The following is a 20,241-nucleotide window of genomic DNA, read 5'->3' on the forward strand; positions in this document are numbered from 1 at the left end:
TGTTTTGCAACAAGTCGGTAGACGCCCATTGAGCAGAAAACCAAAAAAATGCCTTAAGAAATGGTCATATAAAACTTTGAGCAATTAAGTTATATAAATTTGAAATCTTACTACTTAGTTGCTCAAAGTTTGTTGTGATTATTTTTTCTGGCATTTTTTTTTGGTTTTCTGGTCATTGGGCGTCTACCCACTTGCTAGCGTCTTAGTGGCCGCTCGGTAAACACTAAAAGCTTAAATAAAAATGTTTGTATTTGTTATTTGCTTCCCATTTTCTCTTCGCTAACTTGCAATGCTGCGCTTTCGTTGAATCGCAAGTGATGCGGAGCTCAGTTTTGCCTCCGTGTAAGAAAATTGGTGAACTAGGCTTAGAATTCCTGATTTTACCTAACGGAAACTGGTTTTGGAAGCTTCATTTAGCGCTTCTTTGGCAATGAAAGTTTCCTATAAAACTTGTTGATTATGCCTAATTTACTAACTTTTTATCCGTTATATTAGTTCTCTCATCACACCACGCACGCGAGTGGAAAAGAAATCTTTTTTGGAGTGATGGTTTGTTTTTTGGCATCAAACAATTCAGTACAGGAACCTTCGAGAAATTGTCTTGAAATACCTTATGAACATTTTATCCATTTCAGATAATTCATAGAAAAATTGAGTTATGCCCAAAGTACGCAGAAGTGGGAGGAAACCCCCTCCCGAGGGATGGGAGTTAATAGAGCCGACTCTGGATGAACTGGAGCAGCGGATGCGGGAGGCAGAAAGTGACCCCCACGAGGGCAAGCGCAAAGTGGAGGCACTCTGGCCCATCTTCCGAATACACCACCAACGCTCAAGGTCAGTAAAAACAATATCGAATATCAATGTGTACATTTAATGTAGGAAGTGCTTCAATCAATTCTCGCTTGTCTATGCAATTGAGTCTTTTTTATCGTTTAGCCGTTCAGCAAAAGCAACAGTTACGGGACAAAGAAGTTGCGTCGTTTTTTTCAACGAAAAAATGACCAAGCAACATATTCAATTATTTCGTCTGTCGTGTTTCCGCGGCATAAAGAGTAAGTTGAGCTCATCGGCTTCCCAAGGAATCAATTTAAGCGCATACCTTCATTATCCTTGAGTTCGTTGCGAGGATGTTTCCACAGCAAGACCACCTATGAAACTAGTTATATGATATAATGTGGCTATTCATGCCTTCAAGACAATATTTCTCAAAATTTGGTCCGCCCTTGCTCAAGCTAAATAGTTTCATCAAGCATGTGTCAAATTTTAAGATTTTAGCTTAAATAATTGAAGAGAATACGTCAAAATTGAGAAAAATTCTTTCATTTACTTGTTGAAATCAGAAATATGCAATTTCTTTGTCCCGTGACTGAAGATTGGCCTTAACATATTATTTTCCGAAGCAAATTTATTGTTTTTGCTGTGCCGTAGCACACGTCCAAATGGTCCAGAAAAAATGTTTTTATGTCAATGGCTGTCTACAAACGTATTGTTGGCTTAATCAGCTGCTCGGGAGTCTAAAAGCTTATGTAATACTTATAGTTGTATTTATAGGCTGTTTTTCTGAAATTGAATTTCATTTTTTCCAGAAAAAAGTTTGGCAGTTTCTTTTCATTTGTTCGAAAGTGATTTGTTTTTGCATTGTATCGAAAGTGATGCTAAGCTCCGCTTCGCTTTTGTGATATATTGCTGAATAAAAGTCGTGTCAGATGTTGATTGTGTTTGTGGTTCACCTGAATTTAAAATTTCGGAGCTGTGACATATTTTTTCAGCTTTTTTGAAAATTTACATTTTCTCGGCTTGTGACAGTTTGTTTACTGATTTGTTTGGTTTGTTTGGACTTTTCTCAATTACTATGAATTTAAGAAACAGTTTTTGCTCAAATAGCCTGGCGCTTTTTTCTGTGCTTGTGCTTAGTCTTTAAGTTATGAAGCTACAACAAATTGATGTCGTTTTTTCAAAATTTTGAAATTGTCTCGGAACAAACTCACTCTCTCGGCTCAATTTTCACACGTTCTCCATTTGTTTATTCAGAGTGGATGAACGTAGTGAAGATATATCTAAATCTCGGTGATTTTTTTTCAGGAAAGTTATAAAATGCTCCAATAATTTCAGATGTGCATTCATACATAATAATGCATTTATGAATGTACTCTGATATATATGCATTTTTTGAGTTCAATCTAAAGTCAGCTGCTGAAAGTTAGGTAAATTGCACTCTCCTATTACGAACGTGGAAATGGCCCGAAATAACTTGAACGGCTTCTCGTTTCAAAATTGGCATTTGATTTTTAGATTTCCTAGCGGAATATAAACTTAACTTCTTGATCCAGTTTTTTCATGAGTTGTTTTTAATCATAAAAGTTTCAATCCATAAATTCAATCATAAGTTTTAGTCTTGAAATTCAAAAAGTGTTAAGGCAAAATATTTTTTACTTTGAAATTCGAAGCTTTTTTTTCTGTGTCCATGCGTTCATTTACTCTTTTCCAACTGTATGTTGGCTGTTTCTTTTTTTTTGCCCAGCAGTTAGAAGATCATGTCCATTGGTTAGTTTTGATATCAGTTTTTTATTTACATTATTTATGCAATTGCAGTTACGTCTTACTTGTAGGTATACTTACGGCGCTGCAATAGTGACCAATGCTCGCATGATTTATATTAAAAAAAAAACGTGAAAGGTTTGTTGAAAATGTGAAGTTAAATTTGCAGGTACATCTTTGACCTGTACTACAGACGGAAAGCGATCAGCAGGGAGTTGTACGAGTACTGTCTGGCAGAGTCCATCGCCGACAAGAACCTCATTGCCAAGTGGAAGAAGCAGGGCTACGAGAACCTCTGCTGTCTCAGGTAAATCCAGTTTATTATTAGTGTTCTGTGGATACTGGTACTGCTCAATTTGGACTCAAATTGGTATGGAGGCCTTATTTCCAATTTGAGTGGCTGTTCTGATTCATCAATGAACACTGAAGTTTACAAAAGTATCGATTGGGTTATTTATTTGACTTAAACATGTGAATTCTTGAGTCTTAATTTGTAAATTTCTTGACTATTCAGCATTTTATTTTCTCTTATACAGGTTTTTTGAGGTTTAACTCTTCTAGAACTTTGTTGAGCTATGTAAGGCTTCTTGTGATGTATATTGCTCATCAATTAACAAAGTAATTTCAGCGTAATTCTTGATTAATCGAAAAAAGCCAAAATGACCCATTTTTGGGGTAAAATTTTGGTTGAGAGTTGCGGAGAAAAAAATGCACCATATTAATTCTGATGAAATTCTAAGCAACTTTTGTTTTCTTCACTTTTTGTCTAATCTTAACCCAATTTGAGAAAAACGTGTTTTAAAATTCAAGTTTTCGTTTTGTCCGGATAATTCAAATCAGCACTGTACAAAGCTTAAAGCTACTAGAGTTATTAATTTTAAGTTGAAAAAATATAAAATGTGAGTTGTTTGTTGCTGTGCAGATGTATTCAGACACGTGACACCAACTTCGGAGCCTCCTGCATCTGTCGGGTGCCCAAGACGAAGTTGGAGGAGGGCAAAATAGTAGAGTGTGTGCATTGTGGTTGCAGAGGATGCAGTGGATAGAAAGTTGGGGGCTTCTCTCTTGTTCTACCCAAAATCAAAAATATTCATTAGAATCTGAAGATGAAAAAAGAAAATGTTCGATTCTGATTGGTTGAAATTGATAACAGTAGAAAAAATGGTCTTTCTAGTTTTTCTATCCTAGATCATTAATCTAAAACCATTTTTTCCATTTTTTTTCTCGAAAGTTAGAAAATATAAATTAAATCGGTGGAATCTGATTGGTTAAAATTGATGAAGCCATTGAAAAATATTTTTGGCATGAAGTTCAAAGTACAACAGATATGCCGGTAGGCAATTTTGGGTTGAATAAGTAAAAAGACCCGAAAGTTATAGACCGACAAATACAAAGAGACCTTTGGCCAAATAGAGGGACAGTTTAGAGACGACCATCAATCCCTCCCTGGATGGCCTCTCCATTCGGTGGTCTCTGCTATTTTCCAAACAAACCTTACAACTGTTTCGACCATAGATCTTACAGGATTGAAGAAACATTCTTCTGATCTTTGTTGAAGCCCGTGAATATAAATCGATGGGACCAATCGATCGTTCTAAATGTTGTTGTTGTTGTGTTTCGGATTTAGGATATTAAACTTCGATATGTTTTTTTTTGTTTTTAGATAATTTTATGTGCTGTAGATATAAAATATAGTTTTCTTGAAAATAGTTTTCGCTTTAAGTAAACTGTTGGCAGAGGGAGATATCCTTTTTTTGTTAAATTAATAATTTAGCAAACTAGAGATTTTCAGGCAATTATGGCAAACATCTCACTTGCGATCTACATGTCACTGATCGCATGATCATATTGAAATTGTCGCCGACTTATACGTTTGGCGAGTAGAGGTCAACTATTGGGCCTTATTGGTATGGCTTCCAAGTCCACACCTAGTCTTTCGAGTGCCGCAGCAGCCTCTAAGAAATCCCCGGCGTCTCCCTCCTCCGCGACTGCAAGTGGGAAGCCGAAGCCCTCCGACAGACTGAACCCAAAGACTATTGACCCCTTTAACAAAAAACAGGTACAAACCGGATCACTGCCAAACCGATCCTATTTCACGAGCATAAATGATGCCTGCGAGTTTTTTTAAATGAAAAAAAGGTTTCCAATCATAAAAACACGGTTGGGAATGTTTTAAACAAGTAAACTGTCTTGTAATTTTCAGTTGCAAATATGGCTGCCAAAATTTTTGAAAAGTTCTTTTGTTGGTTCAAACAGTGTCAGAGGAGAGTAATCAAACATTTTTCCTTGATCCTAAGACGAGAGGGATTAAATATATATATATACGAGAATTATTTCAAACCAGTGACTTCGAGTTTTTCAAAGTATCATTTGTTTTAAGAGACTTCCTTGAGTGCTGGTATGATTTTAACAAATTCTGAAACTAGTTATGATCGACTAGCTAATTCACGCCATCTGAACAAAGTCATTCGATTTTTTACTTAGCCAGATCCTTAAAATAATTTCATAGGCCATGTGTCTAAAGTTCAAGCCTGTACCTTAAATGCTTGCTGAGAAATGAAGGTATCAAAATTATGCTAGTCGATACATTTTCGTGTTTTCAAACTTTTAGGTTAGTCGAGCTTTATGCTAGTCGAACGGTATTTAAACCCTGGCTGAAGCTCTTAATCAAGAAAAAAGCGGGTTACGCAGCAGTATTTAGACAACCGAGTATTCAAACTCGTCAGTAAAAAGACAAATACTAAATTACCAATCAGAATCGAGACTAGGCAGAAGTTAATAATTATTTATTTTGAACTCTTGCTTCCTCATCTTGAATCTGATCGGTTAGGATAGTATTTGTCTGCTCACTAACTTTTATGAGTAAGCAGTTGTCTAAATACAGATCGTTCTCCATAACAGCAGTTCTCCGTAAAAAGCTCATATGTTAATTTTTTTTACTCTGAGGTTAAAAAGTCAAATATATCTTAATTTTTCTGTTCCTTGTGCAGAAAATAAATTGTATTTGACTTTTTATCCTCGGAGCAATAGAATTAATTTTTTCTGTTCGTTGTACAGGCGGCCAAGAGTAGTTTCGCTGTGGAGTACAACAACGGCAACATTCCCTGCAGATTGAACCATGGATCTGTGAAGCACAAACTGGAGTGGAAGCGAGATATCTCGGAAGTCCAGTTCGATCCCACATTGGTGCTTTTAGCTACTGGACTGCCAGAAACAAGCCATCCCTACACTTTCCTGTCTGAGAACGGATTCAAAGGTACATAATTTATAAATTACATGACATTCTGATTGCTATCAAAAAATTGCTATTGAAAGTCGATGAACGTAGTTCAGACTCTGATATAGGTCGCGATGATTTTTTTAAATAAATTTGTTCAGGCTCAAACTCGCGGCTTGACTTTTGATTTCTTTTAAGTTCAGTTCATTTCCTAGCTTCGAAAGTGGAATTCTAGCTTCGAAAGTGGAATTTAATTTTCAGATTTTCCAGCGGAATATAAACTTTACCTTTTGATCCAATTTTCTCTCAATTTGGGTTGATTTAATCATAAAAGTGCCAATCAAAAGATGTTCTAGAAATTCAAAGAGCTTTAAGGGCCTCTATTTTTTTCTTCGAAAACCGAAAGTTGGGATTTTTTTCAAAGAACAAGTCAGTATTTTTTGGTTAACTTGCGTTTGTTGACTCTTTTCCAACTGTCTGTTGGCTTTTTTCAGCTAGTACGCTAAAGAATTTCCAATTAAGTTTCGAGTTTAATTTATCGAAGTTTTTTTTAGAATTTTAGAATGTACGTTCTTCATGCTTTGAAATGCTGCTCAAATCTAAATTTACGGATAGGTACAAAACATTTTTTTATAGTTAAAAATTATCATAGATTTCAATATTTGTGATTGTCATCTATATCTTCTAAAACTCAACATTTTTGAAATTCTTTCTTTTCTTTCTTCGGCGTACACCTTCATGAGGTTAGCCCGGATCCTGTACAGTATCTCTCGTGTCTAGCGAAGTTATTTTTAGTTACTCTTTTGTTGCATCCACCACAAGTCTTGTGTTCGGGTCGGTATTTCGTAAATTGTCCTCCTACACATGCTTTAAGATGATTCTTCAGAGTTGCTGACTGTGTGAATAATCTATCGCATTTGTTGCAATTGTAGTTGATACTTTTGGTGTGCATTCTTTTTGTGTGTATGGCCACGCCAGCCCTGTTTTTACATTTCTTGCCGCAGACTCGGCAAATGCACGCCTCATCTTTTTCGTACTGCGTTCGTTGTATTTAGCTCGTTTCTCTTCTTCCTCCATTTTGTTGGTTCGTTTCCCAGTCTTCTATATGTTTCATTCTTCCTTTTACCATGCTCCTCCACAGAGTTCTGTCCTTTATATGGTGCTCCAGACTTATTTGGCCCCATCCAGCTTCTTTCGTCAGTTTCATCCAATATTTAGGCGTATTTCTTGTTCTTTTCAAGTTCCCCTCTTCTTTTTCTATCATCTTCGTCCATCCTAATACTTCTTTCTTTGTCATTCTGTTTTCATGCATTCTACCACATGTCCCATTCTTTCCAGGCGTCTCTTTTCTATTTTCATTCTAACTGACTTGATATTAAGCTCCTTTCTGACGTTCCAAGCTTTTTTGTGTTCTTCCTGCATTTCCTTCAAGGGAGGTTTGTTTTTTGAACTCCATATGTACCGGTAGCGTTTTTCCACGGTTTTTTGAAGCTCGTTCATTTCTCTCACTCTCACTATCCTGGCTTGCGTCTTCTTTGTCAATCGTGTGTTTCGTAGTCGCTTTTTCACTTGGAACCGTGCCCCCATTGCTCTCCTTGTTCTTCTTCTTCGGTCTACGGTTTCTCCAAGCCATACCCCTAAAAAACGAGTTTCGTCTGCTTCTGATGATCCAAATGTGATGTTTTTTTGCGTCATTCGTTTTCTCAAATAGTTCTGTGATCCGTTTATTTGTTTCTTCAGTTTTTTCCCTCTCGTCGGACATTGCTAGTATCATGGTGTCGTCTGCGAAGAGTACATTTTTACTCGTGTTGTTCCGCTTTTTTCGTTTTTTCTTTCTCTTTTCTGCTCCATGAAGCAAAATCCCGGTACCCATTTAACATCGATTCCTGTTTCTTCCCCTCGTTCCATTTCTATGGCTCGTATTGGCACTTGGTGGTATATGGTGAATGAAAGAGGTGAACTCGTACACCCTTTGCGTAGCCCTCTTGAAGGTCCCCATTGACTGCTAATTTCTTTGGCACTTCGTACTTTGTATCTCGTTGTTTCATGTAGTCCTTAGCCGATTTAACAACAATCCATTTAATCCATATTTTTCTTATCTTTTCTACAATAGGGGACGGTTAATCCTTGGATACGCTTTCTGTAAGTCTAATAAGCATGCTTAATCCTCTGCTTGTCCTTCCGATTCGTTCGGTCGCACTTTACTGCTGTCTTTGTGTATTCTCACTGCTGTTTGTGTTGTATCCGCTGTCAATCTCACTCGTCTGAATCCATCTTGATTGTCGTCGACTAACCCGATTTTTTTCTCCGCCTATTCTCTGAGCCTTAGAGTGATAATTCTAGCTAGTATTCTTGTAGCCATTGACAATAAGCTAATTCTTCTGTAGTATTTCGTATCTCTTTTTTCTCCTTGTTTTTGAACAGCGGTTTTGCAATACCTATGTTCACGATACCCTGCCACTTGTCGGTAGACTGTTGGAACAATTTTTGGATTATTTCCGCTATTATTCTCTTCGCGCTTTCTGGTGCTGCCTTTTTGTATATAATTCTGACGTTGTCCTCTCATGGGGCTTTCTCCCTTGTCTGCTCCCAAGCCTCTTAGATCTCCTCGTCTTCCGGAATTCCGTTCAATTTTTGCGCTGCTATCTTCTGTGCTTCTGTTGCTGTTGCTACTTTGTTTATCGACCTTCTTGCTTGTAACTTTAGTTGTTGTGAGTTTTCGTCTCTTGTTTTCTGAATCTTCCAGAAAGGTTCTTTGACTTGTTCCGCCGATATTAGACTTGCCGTGTTGTTCGGTATTGCATAATCCCTTAGACCGGTTTGTTTTAGTTTGCTGTACATCTGCACAATGTCTTGTTTCTTCATTGCTTCTTCACATTCTACTATCACTGCTTCCCACCATTCATTCTCCCATTCTTTCAATTTTTGTTTGTTTTCTCGTCTCGTTTTTCTTATTTGTTATACAATCTGCTCTTTCCACTTCTAGTCTGATTTTTTATATTGCATCTTCCTCTGCTGTTATTTCCCTCGTTTTTTGGTCCCTTTCACGTACTTTCTTATTTATTTCTTTTTGTATTTCATGCCATCTTCTTCATGTCCTAGCATCCATTCGTTCGTTTTGCTTCTCTTCTCCTGAAGTCCATATGTTTCTTTCAGAATACTTTTTGTAATCTGGTCCCAGGTTGCGTTCCTGTCCAGATCTTTTTGTTCCATCTTTTCCTGATATTCTATCATTTTGTCTTCGGTCTTCAGTTTCATCCAATTTGTTTGTTCGCTCTTGATTCTTTGGAACTTCTTTCTTCTTATCGATCGTAACTCTCATCGTTTTTGGCCTATGATCTGACCACCTGTCTTCTTCTTCTGTCTTCACACCCAATATGTGGAGATTTCGGTGCTTCTTTGCCATAAACCAATCTAGCTCGTACCACTTGTGTGATTTCGGGTGTCACCATGTGCCTCGGTGTTTCTTTCTCAAGAATGTATCAGGTATTATCATTTCGTTCTGTTCTGCAAATTCAATCAATTCTTCTCCTGCTTCGTTGCGATTGTTCATTCCTTCTTTTCCTATGGCTCTTCTTCCTTCATTGTTGCTGTTTCTTCCTATTTGCGCATTCCAGTTTCCTCCTATTATGATCCTTTCGTCTCTTCCTCTGCATGCCATGGCTTTTTCTACAGTTTTCTTGATTTCGTCTACTTCTGTTTTGTTGAGTGATAACGGTTGGTAAACCGACAACAGCTTCATGTTGTTCACTGCTATCATCAGTAGTCGTTCTTCCTGCCAAAATTGGCTTTCTTTCCACGCTTTTGCCCTTTCTCATGTCAGGACTATGGCTGTTCTTCCATGAATGATCACTTTATCTTCTTCGTACCACCAAATGCCTTCGCATTTGGATGACACTTCCGATATTAGAACGATGTTCCATTTCTTTTCTGAGAATGTGCGCAAAATGTGTTAGGTTCTTCCTCTGCCGTCTACTTGTATCTTGCAATTTCCTATGTTCCAGGTCGCTATTCTGAATCCACTTTTGTTTCCTATATTTTGCTGCATAACTTTGTGCCATCTCGTGGTTTCTCTCTTCCTTGCTTTCTTCGTTAAATTTTTTGTTCATTTTTTTTCTGTTTTCTAGTTTCTTCTTCCATTTCCTTCCTTTCTCTTTTCTTCCTTTCCTCTTTATCTTTTAAATAGTCTTCAATTTGTTGTTAACGCAATCGTCAAACGTATTCGGGCCTGGATTGGGATGTATTGTTTCTAGTCTTCGTTCTAGTATCTTTCTTAGATGTTCTTCTTAGTCTAACTTCGACACGAGGACCCTAATGGGATCCGTTGTTTTGCCTTCTGTTTGTTTCAGGAGGAGCGTGGCTCGGCTAGGACCAGGCCCCTCCCATCCCAAGAAAGATAATAACCGGATTGCTTCGCTTGCGTAGATAATCCCTTCTTTCGTTTCGGGCGATATCTTTTTTTTTGCTGAAACACTCCGCCACTGGAAGGTAAAACATCTGGGCTAACATATTTTTGAAATTGGGCAATGGTTATCATTCTTCGTCACCAAATATGAAACAAGAGGTAATTTCATAATTCGAAGAGTTTCCAACGAAGATGTTATGAACCAAGGATGTTCAGTTCAGCATTAGATTAGAAACATAGAGGACACAGAAAAGTATCAAAGTATGAATATAAGTTTTAAAATTTTCAGCTAAAACAGACAGGTGCAAAAATATTTCATCAACATGTCAAGGCTAATTGAAAAAAGTTCGAAGTGAGGAGATTTCGTGACAAGTATGCTAAGTGAGTTCCTGAATTATAGATAGGTCTCTGGCGAAAAATTTATTTTACTTCCGACTAGCAAATAATATCAAGTCGGGTACAAGACTTATTTTTTGTTAACAGTTTGTTGAATAGAAATACTGTCAGCCTATGCTCAGCTGCGGCTGCTCAAAAATAAAGGCTAGCTTATATTCCACCTTGCCTAATTGAGGCTTGCCATTCAGTTAGGCATCTATTTTGTTTCCTACCATCTTAGCAAAAATCTTCGCTTTGCGAGCTTATTAAGAGTCCATGAACATAGTTCACTCTTTTGTATGTCGTGATTATTTTTTTTGTTTTTTTTTCTTAGGTGTATGTGCACTTTTTGAGTTCAATAATTCAAGTTCATTTGCTAGAAGGCAGGCAAAATGCATTCTCCTATTATGAAAGATGAAGTGGTGTGAAAAAACGTGATCGATTTCTAATTTCGAAAGTCGAATTTAATTTTTAGATTTTCAGCGGAATAAAAAATTTTCCTTTCTAATAATTCCGTTTTCTCAACTTGATTTTTTTTTTCATAAAAAGTGCCAATTATAAATTGCCTTTGAAATTCAAAGATCTTTAAATTTATATGCTTTTGTTTGAAATTCGAAAGTTTTTTCACAAAACAAGTCATTTTTGTTCGTTTCTTTGCGTTCATTTACTCTTTCCCGACTGTCTGTTATCCATGTTCTTTTCGGGCTGATTCTCACTAAAAACTCAATACTAATCAGAAGGAGCATTTTGATGATAAGTTTTTTGTGTTGAAATTTTGTTGTTTTTTGAACTTCAAATTCAAGTATAAAAATCAAATTTAATGTTCAATCTTTTTTGTACGTAAAATTCATGATATTTTTTGAGCTGAAGTATGAAAACTAAATGTGATTTTCAATAATTTTTCACCTCTTACTTCTCTCGGTTAACTTTCTATACAATTTGATAACATTATTTCCAGTCCTTTTACAATAATATAATTGGACACACCTTGACTATGGAAAATTACTGTTATGTTTTTGTTTCACTTTTTTCTACGATAGCGGATGAGCAAAATATGATACTGCAAGGCTTTTTTGATACTGCAAGGCTTTATTAAGTACAGCCAATCCTAAGGATATTACCACAGACTATAATTTTACAAATAGCACTTTAGCTACAGGGTATCATAGATCTGTAGCGTAGAGGTAGGGAAGGAGACCAGCAACAAAATAAGAGGGTTCGAACCTGGGCAGGTTCGGATGTTTTTAATGAGCTTTTTCGTATGCTAGTTAAAATACGTCCGCTTTATAAAATGAGGCATGTTAGTTGGTAAGTTTCTTTTTTTTCTAATTGACTGGTTTTGCTAATGCGTCATAACTGGCTTTCGTCACTTAGCAATTATGTACACTCATAATTTGCGTGCGTCACTTAAGAAGTTTTGTAGACTGAAAGTTTTACTCATTCAATTTTTACCAGTAGCGTTGTCGGTCATACTTTTGCTTGTGTCTGCGAAGTGCAACTTCGCCTCTGTGTAAAATTCTCATATGAATGTCAATAATGAATGTTTTTGATAACTTTTTGAGTTATTTGTTGACGGTGCCGAAATTTGTAATCACGCTTAGAATCGTTTTTATTTAGTTATCAATTTACCAGCGCGAATTATGAATTAGTTTTTTTTCGATCTAAATGCTTTGTTTTCGGCTATACGTTTTTTTCCTGTTTTAAATTCATTATAGAGCATAACTATTTTTGTTGGAGATTTTGTTTCATTTTTTGCTTTTATTGAATAAATTTTTGTCTGGTTTTTTGGTAGTTTAGTGTCTTAATTTTCGTTAGATATAAGCAATTTCATCGTGAAGCAATTCAATGTGATGGCTTTGGATTCAAGCGTTGCGTAGTGATTTCTGATTTAAGGTTCATGACAGTGTTTTTGGTGACCGTTAAATCCTTTGTTTTCTCTTTTTTAACCCTTGTTTATAAAATCATAAATGATGTCTTTGAGTTAATTTTGTAACTTTCAGAGTTTTTATTGATTTTCTGCAAAATCTTTGTGGTAAGCTTGAAATTTTTGAAGTTTTGAAAGAATCATTTTTTTCAATTTTTTTCTCTGTTCTTGATGGGCTTGCAGTTAATTTTATTTTATTTTTTTCCGGGTTTATTAAGGAATTTCAAATCAAAATTTTTAAGCGAAACTTCATTGTTTATTTAATATTTTCCATCTCTTAATTACGAACAAGAACGTAACTTTATGATAGACCCATTGTTTTTCGGTTAGGTTATTGGTTTCCATAAGAATTGCGAAAAATAAGAACTATTTTTGTGAAATTTCAACCGAGGATTTTTTCAACAATTTTTTTCTCGTTTTCGTGTAATAATCGATGAATATTACACGATGAGATTCTATTATAAACGAATCAAAAGATTGACTTGTCTGATTATCAGCGTTAAAGTTTTGTTTTTTCTTTGTTATCTCTTTTGAACTTAAAGCTACTTTTTGGCGCTCTTTCATTTTTTCCACATTTCTTATTTTTCTTTTACAATGGAAAGAATCTCTGTTTCGCTTCTGTTCATTCTTGCTTTTCCTAGATCTTGTGCCGAGATTTCTCTTCTACGCTATCTATATTGATGTATTGTTTTTGGTAGAATTGCTGGAGCAGCCAGATGCAAGTGCGCGAATGAATCAGCAGTTGGTGGACCGCATAGTGCCACACATTAAGCTGGCCCTCTGCTCCGAGACCAGATTCGAGGCAGGGCTGAACTGTCTGGAAGTGTTAAGTCAGGTGGTACAAGAGGGACTGAATGTGCACCTGAAGGGACTGATGCAACAGCTGGCCAAGAAGAGCTCAAAGGGCAAAATCAGAGATAGGGTCATGGATGTTTTGCAGGCTAGAAAAAGACTTGAATAATAACTTTAATTTGGGGGGGCACTGAAATTAAAGTAGTGAAGTCTGCCATTTTAACAGACGTATTTAGCATAAGTCTTAATATTTGTTCAGGCTCAATTTTACTTTTTCGCGGTTCGACTTCTGATCATTTTTAAGTTCAGTGCATTTCCATTGTTAAAAGAAAAGCAAACTCCACTATCGAGCAGCAAAAGTGTAAAGGTCGAACAAAAAACGTGATCGACTTCTAATTTCGAAGATAGAATTTAGTTTCAATTTTCCCAGCAAAATGAAAAATTTACCTACCAGTCCAGTTTTTTCAAATTCAAAGGGCTTTAAGGCCGTCTATTTTTTTCTTTGAAGTTTTTTCAAAAAACAAATCAGTATTTTTTCTGTTAACTTGCGTTTATGGCTATGTGCATAAAATAATAATTCAAATTGAATTATCGCAAGCTAACTGGTAGCAATAGTTTTCCTGTTAAAACTCAAGTTATCTTTTTCAGGATTTTTTTCAAGCAATAATTCTGTATTTTCTTGCCTACTTTATATTGTTTTTTTTTGTTGCTTTGTATACTTTTAATTGTGATACTTATTTGTATCAGCATTTTTTTCTTGTTCCTTGGTTCTAGTCAATGCTGGGTGATCTGTGGGGGAGGGGGATTTTATCCATTTCACCTGAGCCGTCCCACCTTGTTACACCGAAGACTTTAGTCAAGGTGTTATGGTATCGTGTAACGGGTTTTTTTTTAAATGTTGTCTGTTGTCAAGTGTCGACAAATAACGTCCACAGTTATCAATTATCATGTGGGCTGGACTATATCGCGCTATGTCACGTGATTGCGTATGTTTGTTTCTTTATTTGTTCATCTTTATTTATTTAATTATCTGTTCTTCTATTTATTTAATTATGTTTAGTTTGCTTATATTTATTTATAATTTATGTATGTACATATTTATTTTTGTTTATTTTTATCACGTGTTTTGTTTATTTATTTAATTATTCTTTCTTTCATTTAGTTTTGCTTTTATTATTTCTGCGTGTGTATTTATTTAATTTATTTATTTTCATTTATTTATATTATGGGTCTGTTTGTTTGGTTATTTGTTCATATAGATTTTTTCATGTCTATTTAATTATTTGTACATTTCACTTTTGCTTTTATTTATTTATTTATTTATGTATTTATTTATGTATTTATTTATTTATTTATGTATTGATTTATTTTTTTATTGCTTATTTATTTATCAGGTGTGTTTTGTTTATTTGTTGATATTTATTTCTATATTTATTTAATTATTCTTTCTTTCATTTAGTTTTGCTTTTATTATTTATGTATGTGTATTTATTTCATTTATTTATTTTCATTTATTCATATTATGGGTCTGTTTGTTTGGTTCTTTGTTCATATATATTTTTTCATGTCTATTTAATTATTTGTACATTTCACTTTTGCTTTTATTTATTTATATATTTATTTATTTATGTATTCATTTATGTATTTATTTATTTATTGATTTATTTTTTTATTGCTTATTTATTTATCAGGTGTGTTTTGTTTATTTGTTGATATTTATTTCTATATTTATTTAATTATTCTTTCTTTCATTTAGTTTTGCTTTTATTATTTATGTATGTGTATTTATTTAATTCATTTACTTTCATTTATTTATATTATGGGTCTGTTTGTTTGGTTATTTGTTCATGAGATATATATTTTTTCATGTTAATTTAATTATTTGTACATTTCAGTTTTGCGTTTATTTATTTATTTATTTATTTATTTATTTATGTATTTATTTATTTATGTATTGATTTATTTTTTTATTGTTTATTTATTTATCAGGTGTGTTTTGTTTATTCGTTGATATTTGTTGCTTTATTTATTTAATTATTTTCTTTCATTCAGTTTTGCTTTTATTTATTATTCATGTATGAATTTATTTATTCATTTATTTATTTATGTTTATTTATTTTTGGTTTGTTCGTTCATTTGTTGGTTTGTTCGTTCATTTATGTATTTAGTTAGCGTCTTTGTTGTTTGATTGTGAAATTTGATGTTTTACTTCTTAGCTATGTAGTTAAAAGCAAAAAATGATTTTCAATTTATTGTTCTGTTTAGGATATTTTCAGAAAGATCTGTATATCACCAATTAGCGTACAACGATTTACAGGGAACGCTGCCAACGAGATTTGTCCACTTGCTTTTGGGTTGCAGCTACATCAAAAATGATTTTAAATTATTTATTTTAAAGATTTATCTATAGTTATATCTGTCCGGTAATTAATTTTCAAATTAGCTTTTGTATTTCTCAAAAAAGAATTTGTTGGAGCGTGGACTCAATAACGTAAAGCAAAATGTTAAATTTTATGTTACTTCTATTTTCAGTCATGTAATGGAGCCATTTCGACCCACGGGCATTGCAAATGATGACAACAGTTGCTATCTCAATTCTGTTCTTCAGCTTTTGTTGTCAAGCGCTTGCATCAGAGATCGGCTCAGTAGACTTACTGAATTTGACCATGGTGGCGTGTTAATTTCAACTGTGAAAGAGATATTTTGTCAAATGCTGTCCACAGAAAACTTTTTCATCAATGCGTCTACTTCCAAAGTTAAAATTCTCCAGCATCTTGATTTGAATTACAGCTTCTCATATACCTATGGACATCAGCACGATGCTTCCGAGGTACTACAGTCAATTATCAATGCATTTAAATCTGAGGGCCAATGGAATTTCTTTGAAATATCGTATTCAGATAATTTCACGTGTTGTCTGTGTAATGTGTCATGGAGAAGACCTGAAACTACTTCTGCGTTAGTTTTAAGTCCTCCACGCAATGGTCAACTTCTGCAGGAGCTTGTGGTCAATCACTTCGCCAACCAAGCCATTAATGTAACATGTCCAAATTCCACGTGTATCTCAGAAAGGGCAATAACAACTAAAGAACCAACCCATATTGCAAATACTGTTATTTTGCTGATTGCGCGTTACATGTTTGTCGCTGGCAATCGCGTTTACTCTAGAGCAGAAGTCACAATTGGTGAAACAATCGAAATTGGTGGATGTGATTACGGAGTAAAGGCTGCTGTTATTCACACGGGGTCTTTTGAATACGGTCATTACTTTACTGTCATAAAAACCGCTCATGAGTACCTTTGCGTTAACGATTGCACCATATCGCACCACCATGTCCCTGATTGGGGTTGTGCTTTTGTTATTCTTTGTGAAAAGAAAGATATGTATCCAACACCCGCTGCCAATATTATGCTGCTGGACAATTTATCAAATAACACTTGTGGTAATGTTAACAAATTAACAAAGTCAAAGATGGATCGGAAAGTGTACCAGGCAGAATGGGCACGAACGAAGCGCAAGAAGGGGTAATATCACAATATACCGTCATAACAATTAGATAACATAGAAAATGTACATTGCCTATCAGTATTTTTAGGGAGTTGGATTTCACGCTGACAACGAACTTGGTATTCCTGATTATCCAACCATTGCCAGCGTATCCCTTGGAGCCACCCGACGCTTTGCAATGAAAAGAAACGGGACCACGCGCTCTGAAGTTTCTGTTTTGTTGCCACATGGTAGCGTTTTTACCATGCTCGGAGCTTGCCAGAAAGACTGGAAGCACAGCATCTTGAGAGGATCCACTGCACCCGATGGATCGTTTGAGAAATGGAATGGCGTCCGTTTAAATTTGACGTTCCGTAATCAGTTTGACGCTGAACGTTGAAGTTTTATGTCATTTTTATTACTTGCCGGTTTTTGAAGGTTGAATTTGAACTTGATTTCGTGGAATACTTAACTGATATCTTTACCTGATTGAAGTTTTGTTCATGAATACCAACATTGGTACATTTTTCAGATCTGTGTCATGTCTTTGCAAGTATTTTTTTTGTTTTTTGGATTTGTTTTTCGGATTGTTTTACTGCTACATACTGTCAATTCTGAGACTGCTTCACAATTTCTCAATATAATAAGACTAATAGCTTTTTTTCATTTTAGCTCTTTCTTGTAAGTATATGTCTAAGTACGATTTTTAGTTATTCCGGAGACCCATATGAGTCTACATGCCAATTTATACGATTGGCCGATTGAAACGACAGGAGGCGTTTTGCTACACATACAAACACAATCTTTTGTATTTTATTATAGCTATAGAAATTGATCTACAATGCGTAAGTACGACATTTAGTTGTACGATTGTTATTTCAGGTCCTTTGTCAATATTTCAGGCTCTTTGTCAATATAGCAAAATTTTGGTGTATATATGTGTTAGTAAGATTTTTAGTTCTACAACGTTTATTCAGGCTCTTTGTCGATATAGCAAAATATTGGTGTATACATGTGTTAGTACGATTTTAGCTCTAGAATTGTTATTTCAGGCTCTTCGTCAATATAGCAATATTTTAGCGTATACATGTGTTAGTACCATTTTTAGTTCTCGAACTGTTATTTTATGATCTATGTCAATATATCAAAATTTTAGTGTATACATGTGTTATTACGATTTTTAGTTCTCGAACTGTTATTTCATGATCTTTGTCAATATATCAAAATTTTATTGTATACATGTGTTAGTACCATTTTTAGTTCTCGAACTGTTATTCCATGATCTTTGTCAATATAGCAAAATTTTGGTGTATACATGTGTTAGTACGATTTTTAGCTCTAGAACTGTTATTCCATGATCTTTGTCAATATAGCAAAAATTTGACGTATACATGTGTTAGTACGATTTTTAGCTCTCGAACTGTTATTTCATGATCTTTGCCAATATAGCAAAATTTTGGTGTATACATGTGTTCGTACGATTTTTAGCTCACGAACTGTTATTTCAGGCCCTTTGTCAATATAGTAAAATTTTGGTGTATACATGTGTTAGTACGATTTTTAGTTCTAGAAGTGTTATTTTATGATCTTCGTTGATATATCAAAAGTTTAACCTATACATGTGTTAGTACGATTTTTAGTTCTAGAACTGTTACTTCAGGCTCTTTCTCGATATAGCAAAATTTTGGTGTATACATGTATTAGTACGATTTTTTGTTCTAGAACTGTTATTCTTCAATTATTAGTTGTTCAAGTTGTTTGGTTTTTGCTTCAGTTTCTATGCCTTCGGTGTATTGCGCGTAGCGCCTATGTTGTAATTGTAACAGAACTGGGATTCGAACGCACTACTCTGGTGTTAGGAGACCTACTCGGCCACGGCTGTTCTGCTGTGAAATGCAGTAAAACGAAGCAAGACTTCGCCTGTGTAAAAACTGGAAACTTGATTTTTCGGCCATCAATTTTTATTAACTCAATGATCTAAACATTTAATAATGCAAATGGAGCTGCATAATATAGGAATTTTAAGTCTAATGTTGATTTGTTTTAGGTTCTGGAGCAGAACGGAGGCAAGGACGCTTTGTTGGCCATCAAGGAGAAAATACCAACCTACACACCTCTTATTTGCTAAGCCAGAGCGGAAGACGTGACTGGTCATGTAAACAACACGACACTGACTGTTTCTGAACTTGGCTGTAATTTAATGTCATATTTGTAAGTTTTAAATGTTCATCATGTATTATCTATGTGCCTGACAGATATAGGTTGAGAAAAGTTCGCAAACCAAAGAACTTTGCATTCTGATGCAGCAGAAGTTCATGAGCTAAATATGCTTTAGTTTTGCCTTCGTAGCATACCCAAAGTAAATGTACACTAAAAATAATGATGATTAGTGATAGTTTTTTATCTGTAAATAGCGTGTAAATTTGCTGGTTAAAAAATTGTGCAGTAAAGAGTTTGTAAATAGCTAATTTAACATTAAATTTTATCCTTTTAGTTGATGAGCTCAATAATTGGTAATATTTAAAATAGCTAGAAATTGAGGATGTTTCTTGGAAATCAGTCAATGTCCTGTAAGTAGAGATAATGGATCATGTTAACTATCCCCCCCCCCCTATGGTACCTTGTAAAGAATCTCCCCCCTTATAAAAAACACATGGGTCTTATGCACTAAACGGCCCAAAATCATTATTTCTACATCTCTTGAACTGAAATTAATGTGGTTGAATTTGATTGGCTAATTAGCCAATCAAGCTCCATCGACATTTTCTGCCGTTTCAAATGAAATAATTCTGCCATTTCAAGCAGACAAATTTATTAGCCGAAATGATAAAGAAATGAATTTTTGTTTTGTCGAGCCATTTTATTAAGTTTTTCTTGTCTGGGCAAGGTTTCACAAGTAACTCAAAATTAATTTGATTATTTTACAAAGTTCCATCTTTTCGGAATTTTCGGCTAATATTTTATCTGGTTGATCGGAATGCCTGACCGTCTAACTTGAATATCATTGGCTAAAATTACCCAATAAAATTCAATCGCATAATTTCCAGCTTACAATGTAGAAAATTTGATTTTGGGCCGTTTAGTGCATAAGACCCAAACACGGGGAGGGTTATCATGATTGAAGGACCGAATGCTTGAAAAATTTCAACCAATCAAAATCGCTCAGCGTTTCTATTGGCTAAATGCCTTTCTCACAAAATCGAAGTCAATATTAACAGAAAACGTATTAAATCAGTGGAAAATAATCAAAAATATTACAAATTGCGGGTTACAACCGCAATACTATTTAGATAATCATCAAGATTAATGAGGTCAAAATCATGAGAATTTTTCAGTCTTGAAAAGTTATCTGCTTATTATCTAATCGGTCAATATTAACACTCATGGCCTGGATTTTTCTTGTCTTACTTTAAGATTTTCGCGATGTACTTTGAGATTTTTAATACTCACTTCTGATTGGCTGAAAGTAAGCTAAAATAATTTCAAGCATTCGGTCCTTCAAG

The 20,241-nt window shown here is 34.8% G+C and overlaps 2 protein-coding genes across 5 annotated transcripts; both read left to right on the plus strand.

The window, feature by feature from the left end:
• Positions 1–639: 639 nt before the first annotated feature.
• On the plus strand, positions 640–4,245 carry LOC134851079 (protein BUD31 homolog). Of its 4 annotated transcripts, none has more exons than XM_063867009.1 (4): positions 640–834; positions 2,708–2,845; positions 3,461–3,587; positions 3,896–4,245. In XM_063867009.1, the coding sequence occupies exons 1-3, from the start codon at positions 659–661 to the stop codon at positions 3,582–3,584; spliced, it is 438 nt and encodes a 145-aa protein (XP_063723079.1). In that variant the 5' UTR covers positions 640–658; the 3' UTR covers positions 3,585–3,587; positions 3,896–4,245. The 4 variants fall into 4 exon arrangements, with proteins under 4 accessions (XP_063723079.1, XP_063723087.1, XP_063723095.1 ...); XM_063867017.1 differs by having other exon boundaries at positions 3,903–4,245; XM_063867025.1 differs by having other exon boundaries at positions 3,912–4,245.
• Positions 4,246–4,334: 89 nt separating this feature from the next.
• On the plus strand, positions 4,335–19,223 carry LOC134857107 (PACRG-like protein). The gene is made up of 4 exons (XM_063873474.1): positions 4,335–4,597; positions 5,596–5,794; positions 13,158–13,399; positions 18,786–19,223. Exons 1-4 carry the CDS (start codon positions 4,448–4,450, stop codon positions 18,864–18,866), a joined length of 672 nt encoding a protein of 223 aa, XP_063729544.1. The 5' UTR covers positions 4,335–4,447; the 3' UTR covers positions 18,867–19,223.
• Positions 19,224–20,241: the final 1,018 nt, after the last annotated feature.

The sequence above is a fragment of the Symsagittifera roscoffensis genome, chromosome 1, assembly GCF_963678635.1.
Source record: "Symsagittifera roscoffensis chromosome 1, txSymRosc1.1, whole genome shotgun sequence".
Taxonomy (NCBI): domain Eukaryota; kingdom Metazoa; phylum Xenacoelomorpha; order Acoela; family Convolutidae; genus Symsagittifera; species Symsagittifera roscoffensis.